At 40.1% G+C, this 19,945-nt stretch overlaps 1 protein-coding gene across 6 annotated transcripts in view; it reads left to right on the forward strand.

Moving 5' to 3' along the window:
• rapgef2b (Rap guanine nucleotide exchange factor 2b) overlaps positions 1–19,945 on the forward strand; it is a 301,306-nt gene that overhangs the window by 152,675 nt on the left and 128,686 nt on the right. Inside the window, exon 1 of one of the 6 annotated variants that reach the window (XM_055646007.1) lies at positions 6,422–9,191. The exons of the other annotated variants lie outside the window; for them this stretch is intronic. Within the exon in view, the coding sequence (XP_055501982.1) occupies positions 9,138–9,191 (54 nt within the window). The 5' untranslated portion in view covers positions 6,422–9,137. Of the gene's footprint in view, positions 1–6,421; positions 9,192–19,945 lie in introns of those variants that run through there. 6 annotated transcript variants of the gene reach the window in all.

Raw genomic sequence — 19,945 nt, forward strand, 5'->3', positions numbered from 1 at the left:
AGTTGTTTTGCTACCAAAACTGGGATCCATAAATCAGAGAGGATTGCTGATATAAAACTCTGCTGTGCTTTTCTTTCATTTGTCAAATAAACAAATGATTTGGAAACCTAGAACATACAAAATATGTAGGATAAATATTGTATTTAAGTAGTATGTGAGAGAACACAAATCTATTTTATGTAGATTTGAGATGTGTTGCTTGATTTGAGTCATGGGAAAGATGTAGTTGTAGATTTCAAATTATAATAGGTAAAATAAGGAAGAGAAACATATGCAGGGATACAGGGAAAGAATGAGAATGCATCTAATTAGTTCATTCTGTGAAAAGTTGGTTCATACTGTTTGGACTGAATTTATTTTGTCTGGTATAACTCTAAGATTCAATAAATTCAGATCTCAGGCATTTTACAATGGTATAGGGACAATTCCAATTCGAGTTTAATTTTAATTTAGTTTCGTTTAGAGATACGGCAAGGAAACAGGCCCTTCGGCCCACCGCGCTGCCAACGATCACCCGTACTCTAATTCTGACAAAACGCATGAAGGACACTTTATAGAAGCCAATTAACCTCCAAACCTGCACATCTTTGGAATGTGGGTGGAATCACTGGGGCACCTGGAGAAAACCCACGCGGTCCTAGGGCAAACACACAAACTCTGTACAGACAGCACCTGTAGTCGGGATCAAAACCTGGGTCTCTGGTGCTGTAAGGCAGCAACTCCGCCACTGTGCTATCCTATGTTGCTTTTCTATTATTCAAGTTTCTTAGTTATTTTCTAGCTTTGGCTTATTTGACCAATTTCTACTTTTCTTTTCTTCTGGCGAATGGGTTGACTGCTCACCACAGGCAGTGATTTTTGCCTCTGCCTTATCCAGATGAATGTTAATGTTGTGCTTTGATTGCACATTTTAAAAAAAAAATTCCGAACACAAGAGTTATTGGATGGAGCGTGATGCAGTCCTCAACATTCACATGTGCATACATTTGTTATGATAGTCCACAATTCCTAAATAGAAACAGATTTAATTATTAGCTCTTTCAGGGAACCAACACCAACATATTTGGACAAATGGCCTCCTGTTATGTTTCATTTTATGGTTCAATGGTTGAGATAGCAATTATCTGCACTCTTGTTAGCTGGCATTGTTGGACATTTGTAATCCTCCATTACCAACCGCCTGGTTTGCAATCTGTTAACTTTATCCAAACTGGCAATAGATGTTGAGACCTTGCTGTTTTCTGCAACTTGGCCGCTGCCAAGAAACATTGGTGAATCATTGGATTGTTCTTGTATCTATCATTTTATAAAGTAATCTTATAAGTTTTAGTCTTTATGGTTACATTTAGTTATCACTTAGGATTTGTTTCTGTTTTTATATTTTGGGAATGATTAGCCTGGTTTTTAAATGGTATGCATTCCTAATTTAAATTTATAGAAACATAGAAACATAGAAATTAGGTGCAGGAGTAGGCCATTTGGCCCTTTGAGCCTGCACCGCCATTCAATATGATTATGGCTGATCATCCAACTCAGTATCCCGTACCTGCCTTCTCTCCATACCCTCTGATCCCCTTAGCCACAAGGGCCACATCTAACTCCCTCTTAAATATAGCCAATGAACAGGCCTCGACTACCCTCTGTGGCAGAGAGTTCCAGAGATTCACCACTCTCTGTGTGAAAAAAGTTGTTCTCATCTCGGTTTTAAAGGATTTCCCCCTTATCCTTAAGCTGTGACCACTTGTCCTGGACTTCCCCAACATCGGGAGCAATCTTCCTGCATCTAGCCTGTCCAACCCCTTAAGAATTTTGTAAGTTTCTATAAGATCCCCTCGCAATCTCCTAAATTCTAGAGAGTATAAACCAAGTCTATCCAGTCTTTCTTCATAAGACAGTCCTGACATCCCAGGAATCAGTCTGGTGAACCTTCCCTTATGCTGCAACTTCCCTGATTAAGCAGTTTCTATATTTAGATAAGGTATCATCTCTACGGCAGCAACTTAGCTATCGTTTGGGAATGCTTGTTATTTCAGTTAAGGTGTAGAATTTGTAATGATAATTGGAACCACCCTCTAATAATGTTATTACAATGTAATAAAATCAATATGGAACTTTGCAGTGCTTCTAATATTTGACATTTTCCAAATAAATCAGAAATATTGCGAGTCGCATAACATGCTTTATGTTAAATCTGCAGGTAGGTTAAATCAGCTTAATCTCAACATTCATTTGGAAAAGGCAATGGACAAACATAAGACTAAAGACTGACAAATATCCTGGCTTGCAACCTGAGGTGTTGTGATTGTAGAGATGGTAAATGCATTGTGGATGGCGGTTGCAATCTTCCAAAATTCCAGAATTTAGAAATGTCTTGCTGGATTAGAAAATTAAAAATGTTTCACCTGTACTAAAGAAAGGAAGACAACGGAAATGAGAAAGGAACAGGCCAGTCAGTTTGAAATCTGTCATTGGGGAAAATACTAGAATCCATTCGTACATAAGTTTTAGAAATCCATAATACAATTAAACAAAGTTAAATTTTATGAAAGGGAACTTCAATATAGCTATTTGATGATAATATGAGCAAAGCAAATAAAGTGAAACCAAGAGATTCTGTATTTTGGATTCCCAGATTCGCAAGGTGCCACATGAAGCATTACCTCCCATGAAAATAAATTATCATGGGCAATATATTAACAATGATAAAAGATTGGCTAACTGATGGAGAATAGAGAGTTGGGATCAATAGGTCAGAAAGATCTTACATAGATTAGACTGCCACCTCAACTACTTGCAATCTGTATAAATTATTTTGATCAAGGGACTGTTTGTGTTGTAGCCACATTTGCTGATGGTACAAAGATAGATGGGAAAGCAGCGTGACTGGATACAGAATCTGCAAAGGGATATAGTTAAGTGAGTGGTAAAAAAAAAGTGATCATCATGTGGGGAATTGTGAGGTTATCGCTTTGATAGAAAGAATGAAAAATTACCGTTTAAAAGGAGAAAGATCACGGGATGCAATTGTATAAGGAACTCTGGGTATCTGTGTTGATGAAAATCAATTTTAGCTTACTTCTCCAGCAAGTAACTGGTAAGGGAAATAGGTTCCGCTCTCCCATCATAGATGAGGCCCTCACTCTTGTCTCCTTGGTACCCCGCAGCTCCGCCCTTGCTGCCCCTCCCCCTAATCGCAACAGAGACAGTCCCCCTAAACCTTCCACCCCATTAGCCGTCGCATACAACACATAATCCTCCAAAATGTCCGCCACCACCAACGGGATCCCACCACTAGTAACATTTTCCCATCTCCACCCCTTTCCGCCTTCCTCAGAGACCGTTCCCTCTGCAACTCCCGAGTTAATTCATTCCTTCCCCTGCAACAGCAGAAGATGCAACAACTGTCGCTCTACCTCCTCCCTCGACTCTGTTCAGGAACCCCGACCATCCTTTCAGGTTAGGCAGACGTTCACTTGCATCTCCTCCAACCTCATCTACTGTATCCGTTGTTCAAGATGTGGACTCTTGTACATCGGCGAGACCAAACACAGACTGGGCGATCATTTCGTGGAACACCTTCACTCAGCCCGCGTGAACCAACCTGATCTCCCGGTTGCTGGACACTTTAATTCTCCTTCCCGTTCCTACACAGACCTTTCTGTCCTCTGTCTCCTCCATTGTCAGAGTGAGGCTAAACACAAATTGGAGGAACGGCATCTCATATTTCGCTTGGGCAGCTTACAGCCCAGTGGTATGAATATTGATTTCACTCACTTCAGGTTGCCCCCGGCATTCCTTCTCTCTCTATCCCTCCCCCATCCAATTCGCACTAGCTTCTCATTTTCACCTGTTTCCTTTATCATTGTGATTATTTTTTTTTGCATATCCTTAATTCATTGATCTTTATCTCTCCACGTCGCCATCTATATCTCTTGTTTCCCTTATCCCTAACCAATCTGAAGAAGGGTCTCGACCCAAAACTTCACCCATTCCTTATCAAAAGAGATGCTGCCTGTCCCACTGAGTTACTCCAGCTTTCTGTGTGTATCTAAGGCAAATAGAATGTTGGCTCTTCATTGTGAAGGTGATGGAATATTGGAAAGCGACAACTGTTTGTGGCTTTCTTGAGTCCATACTTGCAGTACAATGTAAATTTCCGGTTTCCTTAAAGTCATACAGGACAGAAGCATGCCTTTATGTCCACTGTGTTCACATCACTCATTTTCACTAATCCTGGGCAGATTCCATTTTTCGTTGACATTCCGACATTCTGGTGTTTGCATATTCATTGGAGCCATCCCAGAAATCTATTGGATTTAGGAGGAAACTGGAAGACTCAAAGGAAATCAACAAAATCATAGGAAGAATGTATAAACTTTACACAGAGAGCATAGATTGAACTTGGGTTACTGGAGATGTGAGGTAACAGCTCTACTAACTGCAGCACTCTGCCACTCCTCTTAAGAAAACAATTTCCATTGAGAGCTGTTGAAAGAAAGTTCACTGGGATCCTGTTTCCTGAGGTGGAAGGATTGTTCGATCAAGAAAGATTGAGCAGGTTGGGCAATATTTGTTGAAGTTCAGAAGAATATGAATTTATCTTATTCAAACATGTAGGAGCTGAATTACAAAACAGATTAAAGCCCGAGTAGATTTTTGGACTAGGGGAGACTCAATAGTTATGGGAATGGTAGACAAAAATGCTGGAGAAACTCAGCGGGTGTAGCAGCATCTATGGAGCGAAGGAAATAGGCAACGTTTCGGGCCGAAACCCTTCTTCAGACTGATTGGGGGGGGGGGGGGGGGGGGGGGGGGGCGGGGGGAGAAGAAAGGAGGAGGAGCCCGAGGACTGAGGGAGAGATAGGAAGGGGAGGGGACAGCAAGGGCTAACAAAATTGGGAGAATTCAATGTTCATGCCCCCAGGATGCAGACTCCCCAAGTGTTGTTCCATCAATTTCCAGTGATGCTCGCTCTGGCCATGGAGGAGACCCAGGACAGAGAGGTCGGATACGGAATGGGAATGAATTGGAAAGTAGAGCTGAAGCCAAGATGAATTGATGCAGTTGAATTTCTAATGAAAATACAATCATAAAACTGCTGGACATGTTTTGAAAATGAAGGAATAGAGATATATTTCTAAGTTGTGGATGCTGTAGGACATCAAGAGAAATCTACAGGCGTTGACATTTCCTTGCACAAAATTTTGTTCAGACCGGAAGGTCTGAATGACAATAAAGGATACTTTACTTACTTTGCGCCTGTTGCCCTTGTTCTCCTCCATGGTGGTGATCACAGATTTGGGAGAAGATGTTGGGATAGCCTGGGTGACGAAAGAAATTGAGGATTTGTTTAGGGAAAAAGAAGGAGGCATATGTCAGGTAGAGACAGCAAGGATCATGTATATCTTTGGAGGGGATGGGGATTGAGTAACACATTTAAGAAGGAAATCAGGAAGGCAAAAGGGTGCACAAGACTGCTGTGGCAGAGAAGATTAAGGATAATGCAAACAATTTTATATGTGTATTAAAGGAAAAAAGTGTAAAAGGAGAGAGAAAATAAGGCCCTGCAGAAATCAAAGTGGTCATCTATCTGTGAAGCTGCAAGAGATGGGCATGGTCCTTACTATTTCTCCCGTGTTTACAGCGGAGAAAGACACGGGAACTTGAGACATTTGATGGAGATGTCTTCAGGACAGTCTGTTTTACAGTCGAAGATACTGAACGTTCTAAGACATATGAAGGTAGATAATTCTACCGGGACTGATCAGATATATCCAAGGATATTATGGGAAGCTAGTGAAGAATTTGCTATAGTCCTGGCTGAAATATGTAAATCATTGTTAGCAAGTACATAGTTAGGAAATGCCAGAGTGAGGCCACATGCCAACTGGAGGGACAGCACCTCATATTTTGTTTGGGTAGCTAATAACGAAATGTTGAAAATCTCCAATTTTAGGTACTTGATGTACAAACAGCCCATTTTTTCCTCATTTCCCTCTCAACCTGTACTCCCCCCCCCCCCCCCCCCCCCCCCCCCCCCCCCCCCCCCCCCACCTGGATTCACACCCATTTCCCCCCTTCCTCCTCCCATGTCTCCTTCCACCTGTATTCCTTGTTCTGGCTTCACAATTCTCACCATTCCATCCTTTTCTCACAATTTTTGCCTTTTCATCTCTGGCCTTTGGCCAACCGTCTGCCTGTCAAAAATCCCCTTCAGCTGTTTTCACCAATCACGCATCAGGTTTTGTCCTGCTCCCAGTTCACTTCCAGATTTCTCCCCTATCACCACAATTAGAAGAAGAGTCCTGACTCAAAATGTCACCTATTCATGTTTTTTCAGAGATTATGTCTGACGAGCTGTTATTCCAGCCCTTTGTGTATTTTCTATTAACCAGTATCTGCAGTTCCTTCTGTCACCTACCACTCCTGATGTGCAAAAAACACGCATCATATATCTCCTTTTAACTTTCCTTCTCTCACTTGAAAACCTTTGCCCTCAGGTATTTGTGTTTCCACATTGGGAAAAAGCTTCTGACTATCCTATCTATGCCTCTCGTGACTTTATAAACTCAGGACTCCCCTCAACCTCTGATGCTGCAGAGGAAACAATCTAAGTTTCTGCAACCTCTCCTAACAGCTAAGATACTCCAATCATGGGCACCCTCATCTATAAAGTCACCACATCCTTTGTGTAATGCAGTGACCTGAACTGCACACAATAATTTCCTACCTTGCTTTCCTCAGCATCTTGGAATAGAACTCATCCGGCCTTGAGAAATTATCCACCTTAATCTTCTTCAAACCTGAATCTGAAGAAGGGTCGCAACCCAAAATATCACCCATTCCTTCTCTCTAGAGATGCTGCCTGTCCCGCTGAGTTACTCCAGCATTTTCTACCTATCTCTTCCTACGCCCTAGAATATAAGCCGGCTCTTACCATCGTTGCTTTCCTTGGTGAATACAGAGATATGTCGCAAGTATCTCACTCACTTCCTTTCCCTTTGTGCATTGACGTGATAAGGGTTAGAGATAGATCAACCGTGATTGAATGGCGGAGTAGACTTGATAGGCTGAATAGCCTAATTCTGCTCCCATCACATGATCTAATTCCTCGAATGGACCTACCCTTTTCCCTATCTAAAATGCCTTGGGATGATTCTTCTTTCATGTCCTCTTTTAGCCCTACTGATTTCTTGTTCAAGTTATTTCCTGTTTCCTTTATATTCCTCAGGACCTTGTCTGATTTCAGCTTCCTAAATCTTACACATGCTTCCTATTTCTTTTTGACTAAGCTTTCAATATCTCCTGTTGTCCTAAGTTTTCAAACCTTGTCTTTCCTTTCTTTTATCCTTACATGAACATGTTAGACCTCAGCTCTAATCAAATTGCCTTTAAAAAACTTTCACATATTAAATGTGGATTTACCCCACTAATTTCTTTTTCTCCAATTCCTGTCTGATATTTCTGGAATTAGCCTATCCCCAATTTAGATGAGGGCCAGTCCAATCTTTATGCATAACTATGTTATAATTTACTGAAGTATAGTACAGTTTAGATACACTTTAATGAATAACTAACATATCTATTGCTTTATTCAGAAAACACGCATGTTGATTGCAGGAATTGCTGCTTAATTATGATAGAGCATAATAAAAGGAGCACAACCTAAACATGTTAGTCTGAGCTGTCACTTCTTTGTTCAAAAAGGATATTGTCCATCAGCAGTTGAAAACAAATGGCAGGAAATGGAATTGTTGTTAACAAATGGTCGTGAGACTAATGCTGGCATTTGATCACCTGCTCAAAAACATGAGATTCGCTGCAGCTTATTATCAGGAAATGCATCCTCTAACTGTAAATTAGCAAGTTTTCTTTCCCGTCAGAAAATTGTTATGTTCCTCCCAGAATTGTTATGGGTTGTGTGCTCAGTTGATAATCAGATTCTCAGCAAAGAAAAGGTTTGATAAACTTACAACAGTAAGAAGAAAGTGAAGGAGTCTGTTATCAAGCAATTTTCTTAATGTTGGGAAAATATAGATAAAGTGAGGCAGTTATAATTGAAGATTTATGATAGACTTGGATAAAGCATGATGCAATTCTAGATTGCTCAATTAAATTAGAGGTAAGTGATACAAATTGAATGGTGTCTGCTTCATTGTCCATTATAATCGGTTATGCAGTGGAGAAACAGGAATGCTGATGTTTGTGGCAACTGGAAAATCAGTATGCAACTCAGTAAGGGACCAGAAATTGGCTCCCCATTACTCCTGTCATCCTGGGCACAATAAATATTTTCATATTTGTTAGCTAAACAAATAACTACTTTAGAAAACTTCTTCAATTTTGTATCATCAATAGCACTAAATTAAAAATCCTGCTGTTATTAATGCCATGGGCTGCTTCAGTAAAGGCTGCTACCAAATTTAATTTCAGTAGATTTACTAAGCAAATTATGCATGCGAGTTTAGTTTGTGTAGCAAGCAGGCATTATCTGGTTGTGAGACCAGAACACAGCATCGGACACTGAAGCAACTACTGCATGGACACTTGGTCTGTGATTTAGTGTGCTTTTCATGTCTTTGTGCACTATGAATTTGTGCGTAGAAAATTGTTCTGAGCAGTTGTTGGGTTTGTTGCATATTATTCAAGATAATTTATAGGTGATGTCTTTCTATTAGTTTATCTGTAAAGTTGTAAAGCTGTTTTATATATTCAGTGTTTCTGGTGGTAGATTTAATGTTGAAGCAGTTCATGCAATCAATGCATGTGGTCCCCAAGGGACCTGCAAGGTTAGCTGATAGAAAACAGGCTCTTGATTATTACTTTATCCTGGCTTACCCATCTGTTAGTTCCACCTTTGCATACGTAACTGTTGTGTAGCTGAAGGGCGGGGGTGGGGAGAGACGAATCTCTGAAACAACGCTGTCTGATTATTCTGACACAAAATTCAGTTTGGGATGCACTGTGAACGCTGTGCTTCGATTTTTGACTGTAGAGATCATATGCAAGACTGCAGCATTGACTCATTTCAAAAGGCATGGTGTGCATTTCCGAAGAGAACTATAGAATGCTTTGTGTGAAAAATTTCTTCTGTCCATCTAATTTTTTTGAAAGGAACCTTTTTTACTATCCAGGAAATGGCTTTTCTTGTCCGTTGCTATGCCAACTGCTTGCAGCCATGGCCCTCTAAAGTAAGCATGATAATACAATTACAAAATATTTCATATTGACATCAAAATCAGCTGTTTATTTTGCATGTAACATATTACTATGACAATGGTAACTGCTGGTGTAGTGTATTTGCCTTGTGTATGAGCAATAGACCAGTTAAATATCAGTCACTATCGTGTGTGCAGATTAATTGTTGAAAGTTGGTTAGTTTAGCTGAGCAGGGACCAGCAGCGACCACTTTATCAGCATCGTTAGCAGATAGGGAGGTGGTTCCTATTCATATGCACAGCCCTAATTCTTTAGTTGCGAATGAAACGGGAGTATTAACAATGCCTTGCTGAGTGCTGGAGGCTGGTTTCTCGTCCTCAGCTAATCTACTACTGCATTAAGCTCTTTGAGGCAGTCTGTGTGGTCAGCCATTTTAGTTTTCTGAAAACCCACGGATCTTGCTCTTGTGAAGGAAGAAGCTAGATGTCTACTTTTACATTCTTCTTTTCTTTCATACTTGAGGTATTCCTAGTTTTTTAGATTTTTCATTATGAGGGAAAAAACGAATTTGCTTGATTGATCATTGATTGATCATTGCTTTTAGTACCAAATCAAATCCTGTTGGAAGTGACTGACACTCAGCCGCAGTTTTTACAGGGTGAATTGATGAGCTGATAGGAATCTGTCCATGATGTTTCAATTCAATTCAGCACACCTTTCTATATTATGAAACCATTAACAATTGCAACTAATCATCCAAACATGGGGCAACAAGATAAAAACACAGTGAGTATTTTACAGCTGCTTACTGCTGTAATGAAACATTATACGGTATTAACGTATTCATTTATGTATTTTAAATTGTTCTTTTATTGATTATTTTTGTGTTGGATCTTTTGGAGCAGTTTTCAGAATGATGGAATAGGCTTATGGCAGGAGTATTACTTCAACTAATTGTCATTTAATGAAGCATAGTTATTAGAAGCTACTTTCTTGTACTGTTAATTTATTTGTTTGGTGTTAGTATTGATAGGTTCAGTTGAAATAATCTGCATGTTAAATATTCCTACAGTTAGAGATCCATGTTCCAAGTGTTAAGACACAATATTTGTTAACTGAATGTCTAAATTGTGTTGTAGATATGTCTTGATTATTGAGTGCAAGGGGACTCTGTCATTGCAGTGCAGAAATGAAGGTGGTTATTTTCCCTTGGAATGGTTCTACCACACAAATTAGTAGTCTTTCTCCTTCAAAAGCTGTCAATACGTGTATTTTGTGCATGCATATGACCTATCTAGCTTCCATTTGAGAGAATGTGAATGACTGGCTCCAAAGCATCCATCTTAGAGAGCTTTTTAAAAAAAAAAAAGAAAAAGTGATTTGCAATCTGAAGTTGCCTCCTGTAGATGCCCCAATTTGTAATATATAACTCGACAATAACTAACCAATAAAAAAGAAGCAACTTAAGCAAAATTACATACACTTATTTTTATTTTAGGTATTATACTATCTTAATTCTAGTTTGCCGTCATGTTTTTTATTTCTGCATTTTGTTTGTGAAATGTGATTCATGTCATTTTTCTTGATGGTTTGGTTTTGCAAAGACTAGTTTCGGTCTATTTTTGCATTTCCAGAGGTAACACATCTGGAGAAGGAATGAGGGTTGTCTAAGTCGGGTTATGTTTAAAGACAAAATAGGGTTTTCTTATTTTATAAAGAAGTACAGTTTGTGTAGCAAAGTATTTTTGAAATTAGGAATTGATTAGGAATATTTTTATAGAACCATGTAGATTTGGTGGATTTTATCAGTCCCGATATTCTGGTTAGCCAGCAATAACGCTGTTCACAATTGGATTACTGAGATGATAAAAAAAAATGTTGTGCACATTGGGTTTCTTATCCAGTAATTTCATTAATTATTCTTTGTTTTAAGAATTGCCTTGTAATTTTTTTTCAACACAAGATCTTTGGGTTGCTTCAAAAGTTAAAATGCTGAAGCTAATCAGTAATCAAGTAGACTGCCTCAAAATTATGTTTTGTACATCAGTGGAAAAGCTTTGTGTTATCTTTAGTTGATTCCTAAAAGGTGCACAACCAGTCAGTTTTAGTTCAGTTATTTCCAGATTCTTGCCTGGCTTGACAAAGTATTCCAGATTTTCACTGTGTCATGTTTAAAAATATGAGTTCTTACATTATTCATCACCGTTCAAGTTCAAATCCATTTGTCCTCGAATTTAGTAGCCATCCCAAAGATTTTATAGGATTTCAGTTTTTTCCTCTTTGTAGCAGAGATGCCTTTTTATTACGTTCAGTTGCCTTTTTTATGTATTGCTTCTAATTCCTGGATATCTTTGTTGTGTGACATAACTTACTAGTTACAGCTGGTCAAGTGCTACTTGCAATTACATACATACCTGAATTTGTTTTTTGGACAAATAAAACTATGCTGAAAATGTTCAACATGAAAGGCAACATCTATTGAAAGGGGAATAGAATGAATCTTTCAAATTTATAAGGTTTATTTGTACTTGGAGAAGATAAAAATTGGAAAGATTTTAAACTGTTGAGAATGGGGCAGGGGTGCAACAGAGAAAACAAAAGGGTGAAAACCAGGAGAAACTGAATTAACACAGAATGTGGTAATGTTGGCTTGAATAGAGTGTTAAAAGCATGTCTGAATGAGATGGAAATAGGGGATAACAAATGAATGTGAATTACTAGCTAGGGAGAGTAAAAAAACGGAGTGCTGGATATGGGTGATGTTAACGTTTAATTTTCTGACATTGTTGAAGTCTGCAATAGGAAAGGTACCAGTAAGCTGGAAAGAGTGTGGAAGAGATTAAAGAGGATGTTGCCAAGACTCAAGGGGCTGAGTTATATGGTGAGGTTTAAGACTTTATTCTTTGTAGGAGACTAGAGGGCCGGTCCCACTTACGCGATTTTTTTCAGCGACTTACTGGCACCCGGCATGGTTGCAGCAGGTCGCCGAAAAATGTCAAAATGTTGAAAATCCAGCTGTGACCAGAAAAAGGTACAACTCTTTGGGCGACTACTCGCGACCATACAGGCGTCACCCCGACAAGTCACCGAAAAAATCGCGTAAGTGGGACAGGCCCTTAAGGGTGATTATGGAGGTGTATAAAATTATGTGGGCATGGTTAGGGTGAATGCAGAGTCTTTTTCCCAAATTTGGGGAATCACGAACTAGAGGGTTAAAGTTTAAGATGAGAGAGGAAAAATGTAATGGGAATCTGAGGGGTAACTTCTTCATATAGTATCGTTGATATATGGAATGAGTTGGCAGAGGAAGTAATTGAGGCAGGTACAATAACATTTAGAAGACAAAAGGACACAAAGTGCTGGATAAATGTGGTTGCTGCACCTTCTCCCACCAGTAGGACTGGGCCACACTATGGAGCCGGGAAACCCCCCTCCCCAAGAGGCAAGACACTGAAACTTGCTCATACCTAAGGGCTGGAGAAGATGGTGAAGATGGTCGGTGCCGGGTCTCCGGAACTGGTCGACCGCGAGTGTTATGACTCAAGATGGCAGCGGCGGCGAAAGGCAGGGAAACAAAGGTGCCAGTAAATGGATTGGGATCTTACCCACGAGGTCGGCTGTAGGAGACGCCCTTGGGGCACAAAGATTGAACGGTGGCAGGGTGAGGTGAAGGATAATGATTCGCAGGTCGAAGTGGCCGTCCGGAACTAGGAGTCTATGTAGTGGGCTGCTGGAGGCCCTGCAGAGGCATGGAGTGGTAGAGCAACAGGGGCGGACACCAACAACTTGGATAGGCCAGGCCGACTCTGCAACACTGCCCGGACAACTGGCCTCCATGGCCAATTCAACTCTACATATATATCAACTTTCGGACTTGAATCTTGAAAAATGGTGCCAAAATATGGAGCCTCTCGTATATTGTCTCAAATGTGCTATTACTATACCCTTATACTTAACTAAGATTGTGCTTGCGTTTAGTAATACTTTTATTGAACTGCATGCAAAAAAGGACTTTCATTGTACCTCGATACGTGTGACAATAAAGTCCTTTTGAACCATTAGCTCAGCAGGTCGGGCATCGCTGGGGAATATGGATAATTATGTTTATTGTCAAGACCCATCATCAGACTGGGTCTTTGTTTCAACATTTAAAAGGCATTTGGAATGGAAAGGATGAGAAAGATCTGGGTCAAATGCATGCAAATGGGACTAATTTAAATTAACATCTTAATCAACATGGATGAGTCGGGATGAAGGGCCTGTTTCCATGCTAGGCGACTCTGTAACACTGATTGTAAAATGTCAGGTTTGAAGATGAGATGCTGAATGTAAAGCTTGCACTGAGCTTTGTGCGAACAATATGAGAGGGCAAAAACAGAAAGGTTAGAATAGGAATAAGATAGAGAAGGAGGAACTTGGGGCAGTTAATCGAAGTGTCTTGAGAGCAGTCAGTGTTACCTTTGAAGAAGTACAGAAGGTACTATCGTATATGAAGGTAGACAAATCTCTAGGGTCTGATCAGATATATCCGAGGACATTGTGTGAATCTAAAGAGGAAATTGCGGGAGCCCTGGTTGAAATTTACGAGTCATCCTTAAATACAGGAGAGGTATTTCAGATCTGGGGGGGATCTGAAATGTTGTGCCTCTTTTCAAGAAGGATTGCAGGGAAAATGCTGGGAACTATAGGCCGGTGAGATTAACATCTGTAGTTGGAAAATTACTGGAGATTATTCTGTGGGATAGATTATGCAGGCATTTGGACTGGCAAGGGCTGATTAGGGATAGTCAGTATGGTTTTGTACGTGGGAGGTCGTGTCTCACAAATCTGAGTTTTTTGAAGACGTGATCAAAAACGCAATGAGGGCAGAGCTGTAAATGTTGTATATATGGATTTCAGTAAGGCATTTGACAAGGTTCCGCATGGTAGGCTGCTCTGGAAGGTTACATCGCATGGGATCCAAGGAGATATAGCTGAATGGATAGCAAATTGGCTCCATGGAAGGAAGCAGAGGGTTATGGTGGAAGGTTGCTTCTCGGACTGAAGGCCTGTGACTAGTGGTGTGCCTCGGGGTTCTGTACTGGGGCCGTTACTGTTTGTCATCTACTTCAATGATTTGGATGAGAACATACAGGGCAAAATTAACAAGTTTGCTGATGATACAAAAGTGGGTGGTTTTGTGTTAGTGAAGATGGTTGTGAAAGATTGCAGCAGGATCTGGATCGATTGGCCAGGTGGGCTGAGGAATGATCGATGGAATTTAATACAGAGAAGTGTGAAGTGTTGCATTTTGGGACATCTAACAAGGGCAGGACATACACAGTGAACGGTAAGCCTCTGGGGAGTGTGGTGGAGCAGAGGATCTAGGAGTGCAGGTGCATGATTCCTTGAAAGTCAAGTCGCAGGTAGATAAGGTGGTCAAAAAGGCTTTTGGCACATTGGCCTTCATCAGTCAGGATAGAGATTGGGAGGTCATGTTGCAGTTGTATAAGACGTTGGTGAGACCGCATTTAGAATATCCTGTTAAGTTCTGAGCACCATGTTATAGGAAAGATATTGTCAAGCTTGAAAGGGTTCTGAGAAGATTTACAAGGATGTTGCCAGGACTGGAGGGTGTGAGCTATAGGGAGAGGTTGAGTAGGTTGGGTCTCTATTCTATGGAGCGCAGGAGGATGTGGGGTGATCTTATGGAGGTGTACAAAATCATGAGGGGAATAGATTGGGTAGATGCACAGAGTCTCTTGCCCAGAGTAGGGGAATTGAGGACCAGAGGACATAGGTTCATGGTGAAGGGGAAAAGATTGAATAGGAATAGGAATCTGAGGGGTGACCTTTTCACACAAGGGTGGTGGGTATATGGAACAAGCTGCCAGATGAGGTAGTTGAGGCTGGGACTATCCCACTGTTTAAGAAACAGTTAGAATGGTATATGGATACGACAGGTTTGAAGGGATATGGACCAAGCGCAGGCACGTGGGACTTGTGTAGCTGGGACATATTGGGCAAGTTGGGCCGAAAGGCCTGTTTCCACACTGAAACAAAAGAAACTCTGAATGTCCTTTGCGGACTGGGCGATTGCGAAACAAGACACGTTTCAACTCCAAGGGTAAACTTGAACTTCTAGATGAGGAAAGAAAGTAGTGAGGTTAGATCGACAATTCCAGAGTCTGTTTTTTTTAGTGTAAAACGCTCAGCTGTCAGTGGTAAAGTTATTAAAATCGGGGATAAACTAAATCCAAAAAAGTATGTTCACTTTTTTTAAATGAAATAATTTGTTTATTATGTTATTTTTAATGTGTTCCGCAACGTTGCCATTTACACTTTCTGCTAAGGAGCATTTATGGAAGCTTTGCCCATGTATATTTGCAGATGCGACTAACAGTCTGCCGGTAACTACAAAGTGATACAAAATAAAGAAAGATTTTATCAAGGTCAGAATTGTAGGTCATGACACTGCAATAAATCTTCCATGCTTTTTTGGCTGATGCAGAGGTTGTTCATCTGCTGGAGTTAAAATGGAATAAACATCGCCAAATTCAATACATAAAATCTGTGTGTAGGAAGGAACTGCAGATGCTGGTTTAAACCAACGTTAGACACAAAACTCTGGAGTAGATAGGCAGCATCCCTGGAGAGAAAGAATAGGTGACGTTTCAGGTTGAGACCCTTCGACCCGAAACGTTACCCATTCCTTCTCATAAAATCTGTGTTACTGGTTCACATTTGGAAAACAATAATGGAAGATCCCCTCCCAATCCACGTCCCACCCCTAAACATGTTCATGTTTCAGAGCTACTTTGCAAAGACTTCTGGATCACCACATCTTGGATTCCCATTTCTATTTAATTTGTGATTATTTTCCGGATTCTGGTGGTCTCAATCAAATAGTCCAGGTATCTTCCTACTTTATTTGATGTTACAATTTCTGTAACTTGGCTCACAGCTTCACAAGGTTCAGCATGTTTATTGTAGATATGATTTCTGATCTTGATCATTATGTTGCATCTATAATATCACCTGGTCTACATTCCTATCAAATCGTGTTTTATACATTTAATACATTGTTTATTAATATCTAGTTTGATCTTGTAGTGATTTAGGTAAGTTACTTTACATATTTGTAGCTTTTGTGTGCCAAATTTAAAAAAAAACACACACTACATTGACTTGCATTAGACAGAATTAATATATTACCTAATGCAAGCACGAATAATAGATGTATCAAGAGTAGCAGCTCTTTTCCCCCATGCATCAACTTTCCATGCTGACCATATGACGTTCATACACAATTAGGATCCATTTGGAATTGTACTTTGTGTGATCACCTTATCAACATTGTATTATTACTTATCTACATTTTGCCCTTCAAATTTGCTCCCTGACCACCTGTTAGGTTTCACCATTCAGCAATACATCAAAGTTTACCTCACCATTACCACCTTCAACCCCCGACTGACCCTGTGACACCAGGCTACTTATTGGCGTACAGTGCTGGTATAATCTGATATATTTTCCAATGAAATACACTGTTTTTAGTCCCTAAGATATTTTCCTTAGCTACCAGTTCCATTCTCTCTTTGGCCATTGCAACAAGTTGGATCTTGATGTTTATACTCTGCATACTCTTTGACCTTCAGTTCAGTCCAATCCCAAGGTGTCTCCACCCTTCTAACTTTAATATTAGACTTTGCCTGGTGTTCTTCTATGACCTGATGATTCAGGTTTTCTTGTTGGTGCTTAAATGTGAGAGCCTCTGGCCCACCAGCCTTCAGGGCATCACATTCCTGAATGCTCTGAATGAAAAGAATATATCTCCAGCTAGAAAGGTTCTGTGGTCTGGCCGTCTCTGTTGATAACTTTCTTTGTTCAACCACCAGTGACTATGCAGTCAGCTGTGAAATTCACCACCCCGGCTCCCCATCATTCACTATTTCTTTTCGGCTATTGCCTCGTGTCTGTTATTTTGTCCGATTTACGCTCCCTTGACGTGATCTGGAAGTGAAGGTATATTTATGAATATAAGAAGCTATTGAGACTTACTGGAGGCTTCAAAAACAGGTGCTTTGGACCACCATACCCATACCTACCATTGAATACCCATTTGTATTATTCACATTTTTAGAGGAGGAAATAAGTAAGAACAGTGATAGCTTCAAGAATAATAAGGTTGTAATAGTGGGGGCAATTTTAACTTTCTGAATATCAGCCGTGACTGCCATTGTACTAAGGGCTTGGATGGGCTGAAATTTGTTAACCGTGTTCAGGAAATCTTTCTCAATCAAGATTTTATCATTTAAAAATAAATTGGATAGTTATATGGACGGGAAAGGAATGGAGGGTTATGGTCTAAGTGCAGGTAGATGGGACTAGGGGAGAATACGTGTTCGGCAAGGACTAGAAGGGCTGAGATGGCCTGTTTCCGTGCTGTAATTGTTATATGGTTATATGTAGATGGCCAACTAGAGAAGGGACAAAACTCGACCACCTCTTGGGAAATAAGGTAGGTCAGGTGACCGAGGTGTTGGCAGGGGAGCACTTTAAGGCTATGACCATAATTTTATTAGTATTAAAATAATCATGGAAAAGGGTAGGACTGATCCAAAAGTTGAAATCCCAAATTTTGGCAAAGCCAATTTTGATGGTAGTAGATAATACTTTTTTTTTTTTCAAGTCAAGTCAAGTTTATTTGTCACATACACATACGAGATGTGAAAATGAAAGAGCTGATTGGGTAAATATTTAATGGGAATCTGAAGGGTACCTTTTTCACAGAAAGCATGGTGAGTATATGAAATGAGCTACCAGAGGGAGTGATAGAGGTAGATAATTAAAAGAGACTAGGACGGGTGCATGGATAGGACAAGTTTGGAGGGATGTAGGCCAAGACAGGCAAGTGAGACCAGCTCAGTTAAGCAACTTGGTCAGCATGAACGAGTTGTGCCAACGGTCCTGTTTCCCTGTTGTGTAGCTCTGTCTGGCTTAAAATTTACAGCAGTAAAAATCTTGTCTGATGTATCCAGGTGGACTCTTGCACTTTATTTTGACCAAGAGTGGAAAAAACCTATTTTGTGCAACTGCATCAAAATCTTACTTTATCTCGTTTGCTTAAAAATCCATTCTCTCAAATTTGAAGTATGGAAATGTCTATTTACTCAAATCAGTTCAGCATTTTTACCATGTTAGGATTGGGCAATTTCTTCTTTGATGGAACCGTTGTCTTAACAAGAAAAAAGGGAATCACACAATTACTTTCAAAGTGAGTTCAGTTACTCGCTATCCTAACCACACCCCCTCCCTGTAGCCCTTTAACATGTGCTTAACTGTTGTATTAGCCCAATCCACTGACATATTATCTGCTGATCTGTGTACTCATGACATTAGCTGTGTTTTACTGGAATTGTTGGTAAGTACAGGTAATTCTTCTTAACTTGTGTTCCCGTAACACAAATTGGATATAACGTGATTAATGGTTTATTTGTCTGATGCGGGCTGCTTTGTTAAAATGCGATTTTAATCGGGAGCTTGAGAATTACTTGAAGTTACTTTGGAAATTGTCATGTGGAAAAAAAACTGTGTTGTGAAATAAAAATAGTCAAGGGAAAACAAGCCTTCCATGTGACTACCCAACAGTAGACAGACACCATTATTTCTTAAGAACACAGCTGCTACTTTCACCCCATGTGGTCAATGAAATTGACAAGCGATCACTTCTATTGACAGTTGTGCAATGATCCATTACAAAAATGGTGTAACTTTTGGCTTGCAGTAACACAAATGACCTAATAGCTATTAAAACAATCTTTATTTTTCAAAATCCTGCAAAAAAAACTTTATACTGAGTCTGAAACTCTCCAGCCTTAACCTCCTTTTCCCAATGACACATTTGTTTTTATAATGTGTTTTTCTATAATGTGAGATTTTTGGGGGAAAACAACTGCGTTGTAGCAGAACTACCTGTATATTGTGTTCTTACCAAGCCCATAAGGCCCTGTTTGTCATGCAAAACATGCATTTGATATTTGTTGCTGACATATAGTGAAATGCTGTTATTAGTCAGTGTGCAGCTAGGGTCAGGGTGGATAACGCAGGTGTCAGGAATGTGGGTAGGTTTGTGGCTGGAGCCTTTGTGGCTGAAACAAATGGAAACTTGCACTGAAGTTATGTCCATGAAGGGATGAACTACTGTATGCCATTGCAGCCTTAGTTTCATTGATGATGACTTCAATAGCATTTTTTTTTAAATACCTGTGGGGAAATCAGTCCCATATCCCTTGTGAATGATGAGGACTTGGTGTACTTAAGGAACAGGCTACGTGTATTAATGGGCATCGTGTGAAAAATCCTCTGCACTGTTGTAGGAGCTAGCCAAATATTCATCAGCAAAATGTACTTGACGGAATCAGGTCTGTTTGAAAACTGGTTGCTGGTGGTGTTCCTTGGGGTTTAATAACAGGATTTTTACTGTTGGCATTAATAATGGACTCTTAGGTTTTAGAATAATAAAACAGGGACCGTCATTGTGCAAAATGTTTAGACGGAGCAGAATTTATCAAATGTGCTCGAAAGATTCCTCGGGCAATATGTAGAGTGCCCTACAATGTACATATTGCCTGGGAGAGGGAAATGCTTGGTCTGGTTTTAGGAAATAGGGAGGGGCAAGTGATTGAAGTGTTCCTGGATGAGCCTTTTGGTATGAGTGACCACTGGTCTATTAATTTTAAGATAGCTAAGGATAAAGACGAGTTAAAATTCTAAATTGGGGCAAGGCCAACTTTGATGGTATTAG

This window comes from Leucoraja erinacea, chromosome 1 (assembly GCF_028641065.1).
Source record: "Leucoraja erinacea ecotype New England chromosome 1, Leri_hhj_1, whole genome shotgun sequence".
Lineage (NCBI taxonomy): Eukaryota > Metazoa > Chordata > Chondrichthyes > Rajiformes > Rajidae > Leucoraja > Leucoraja erinaceus.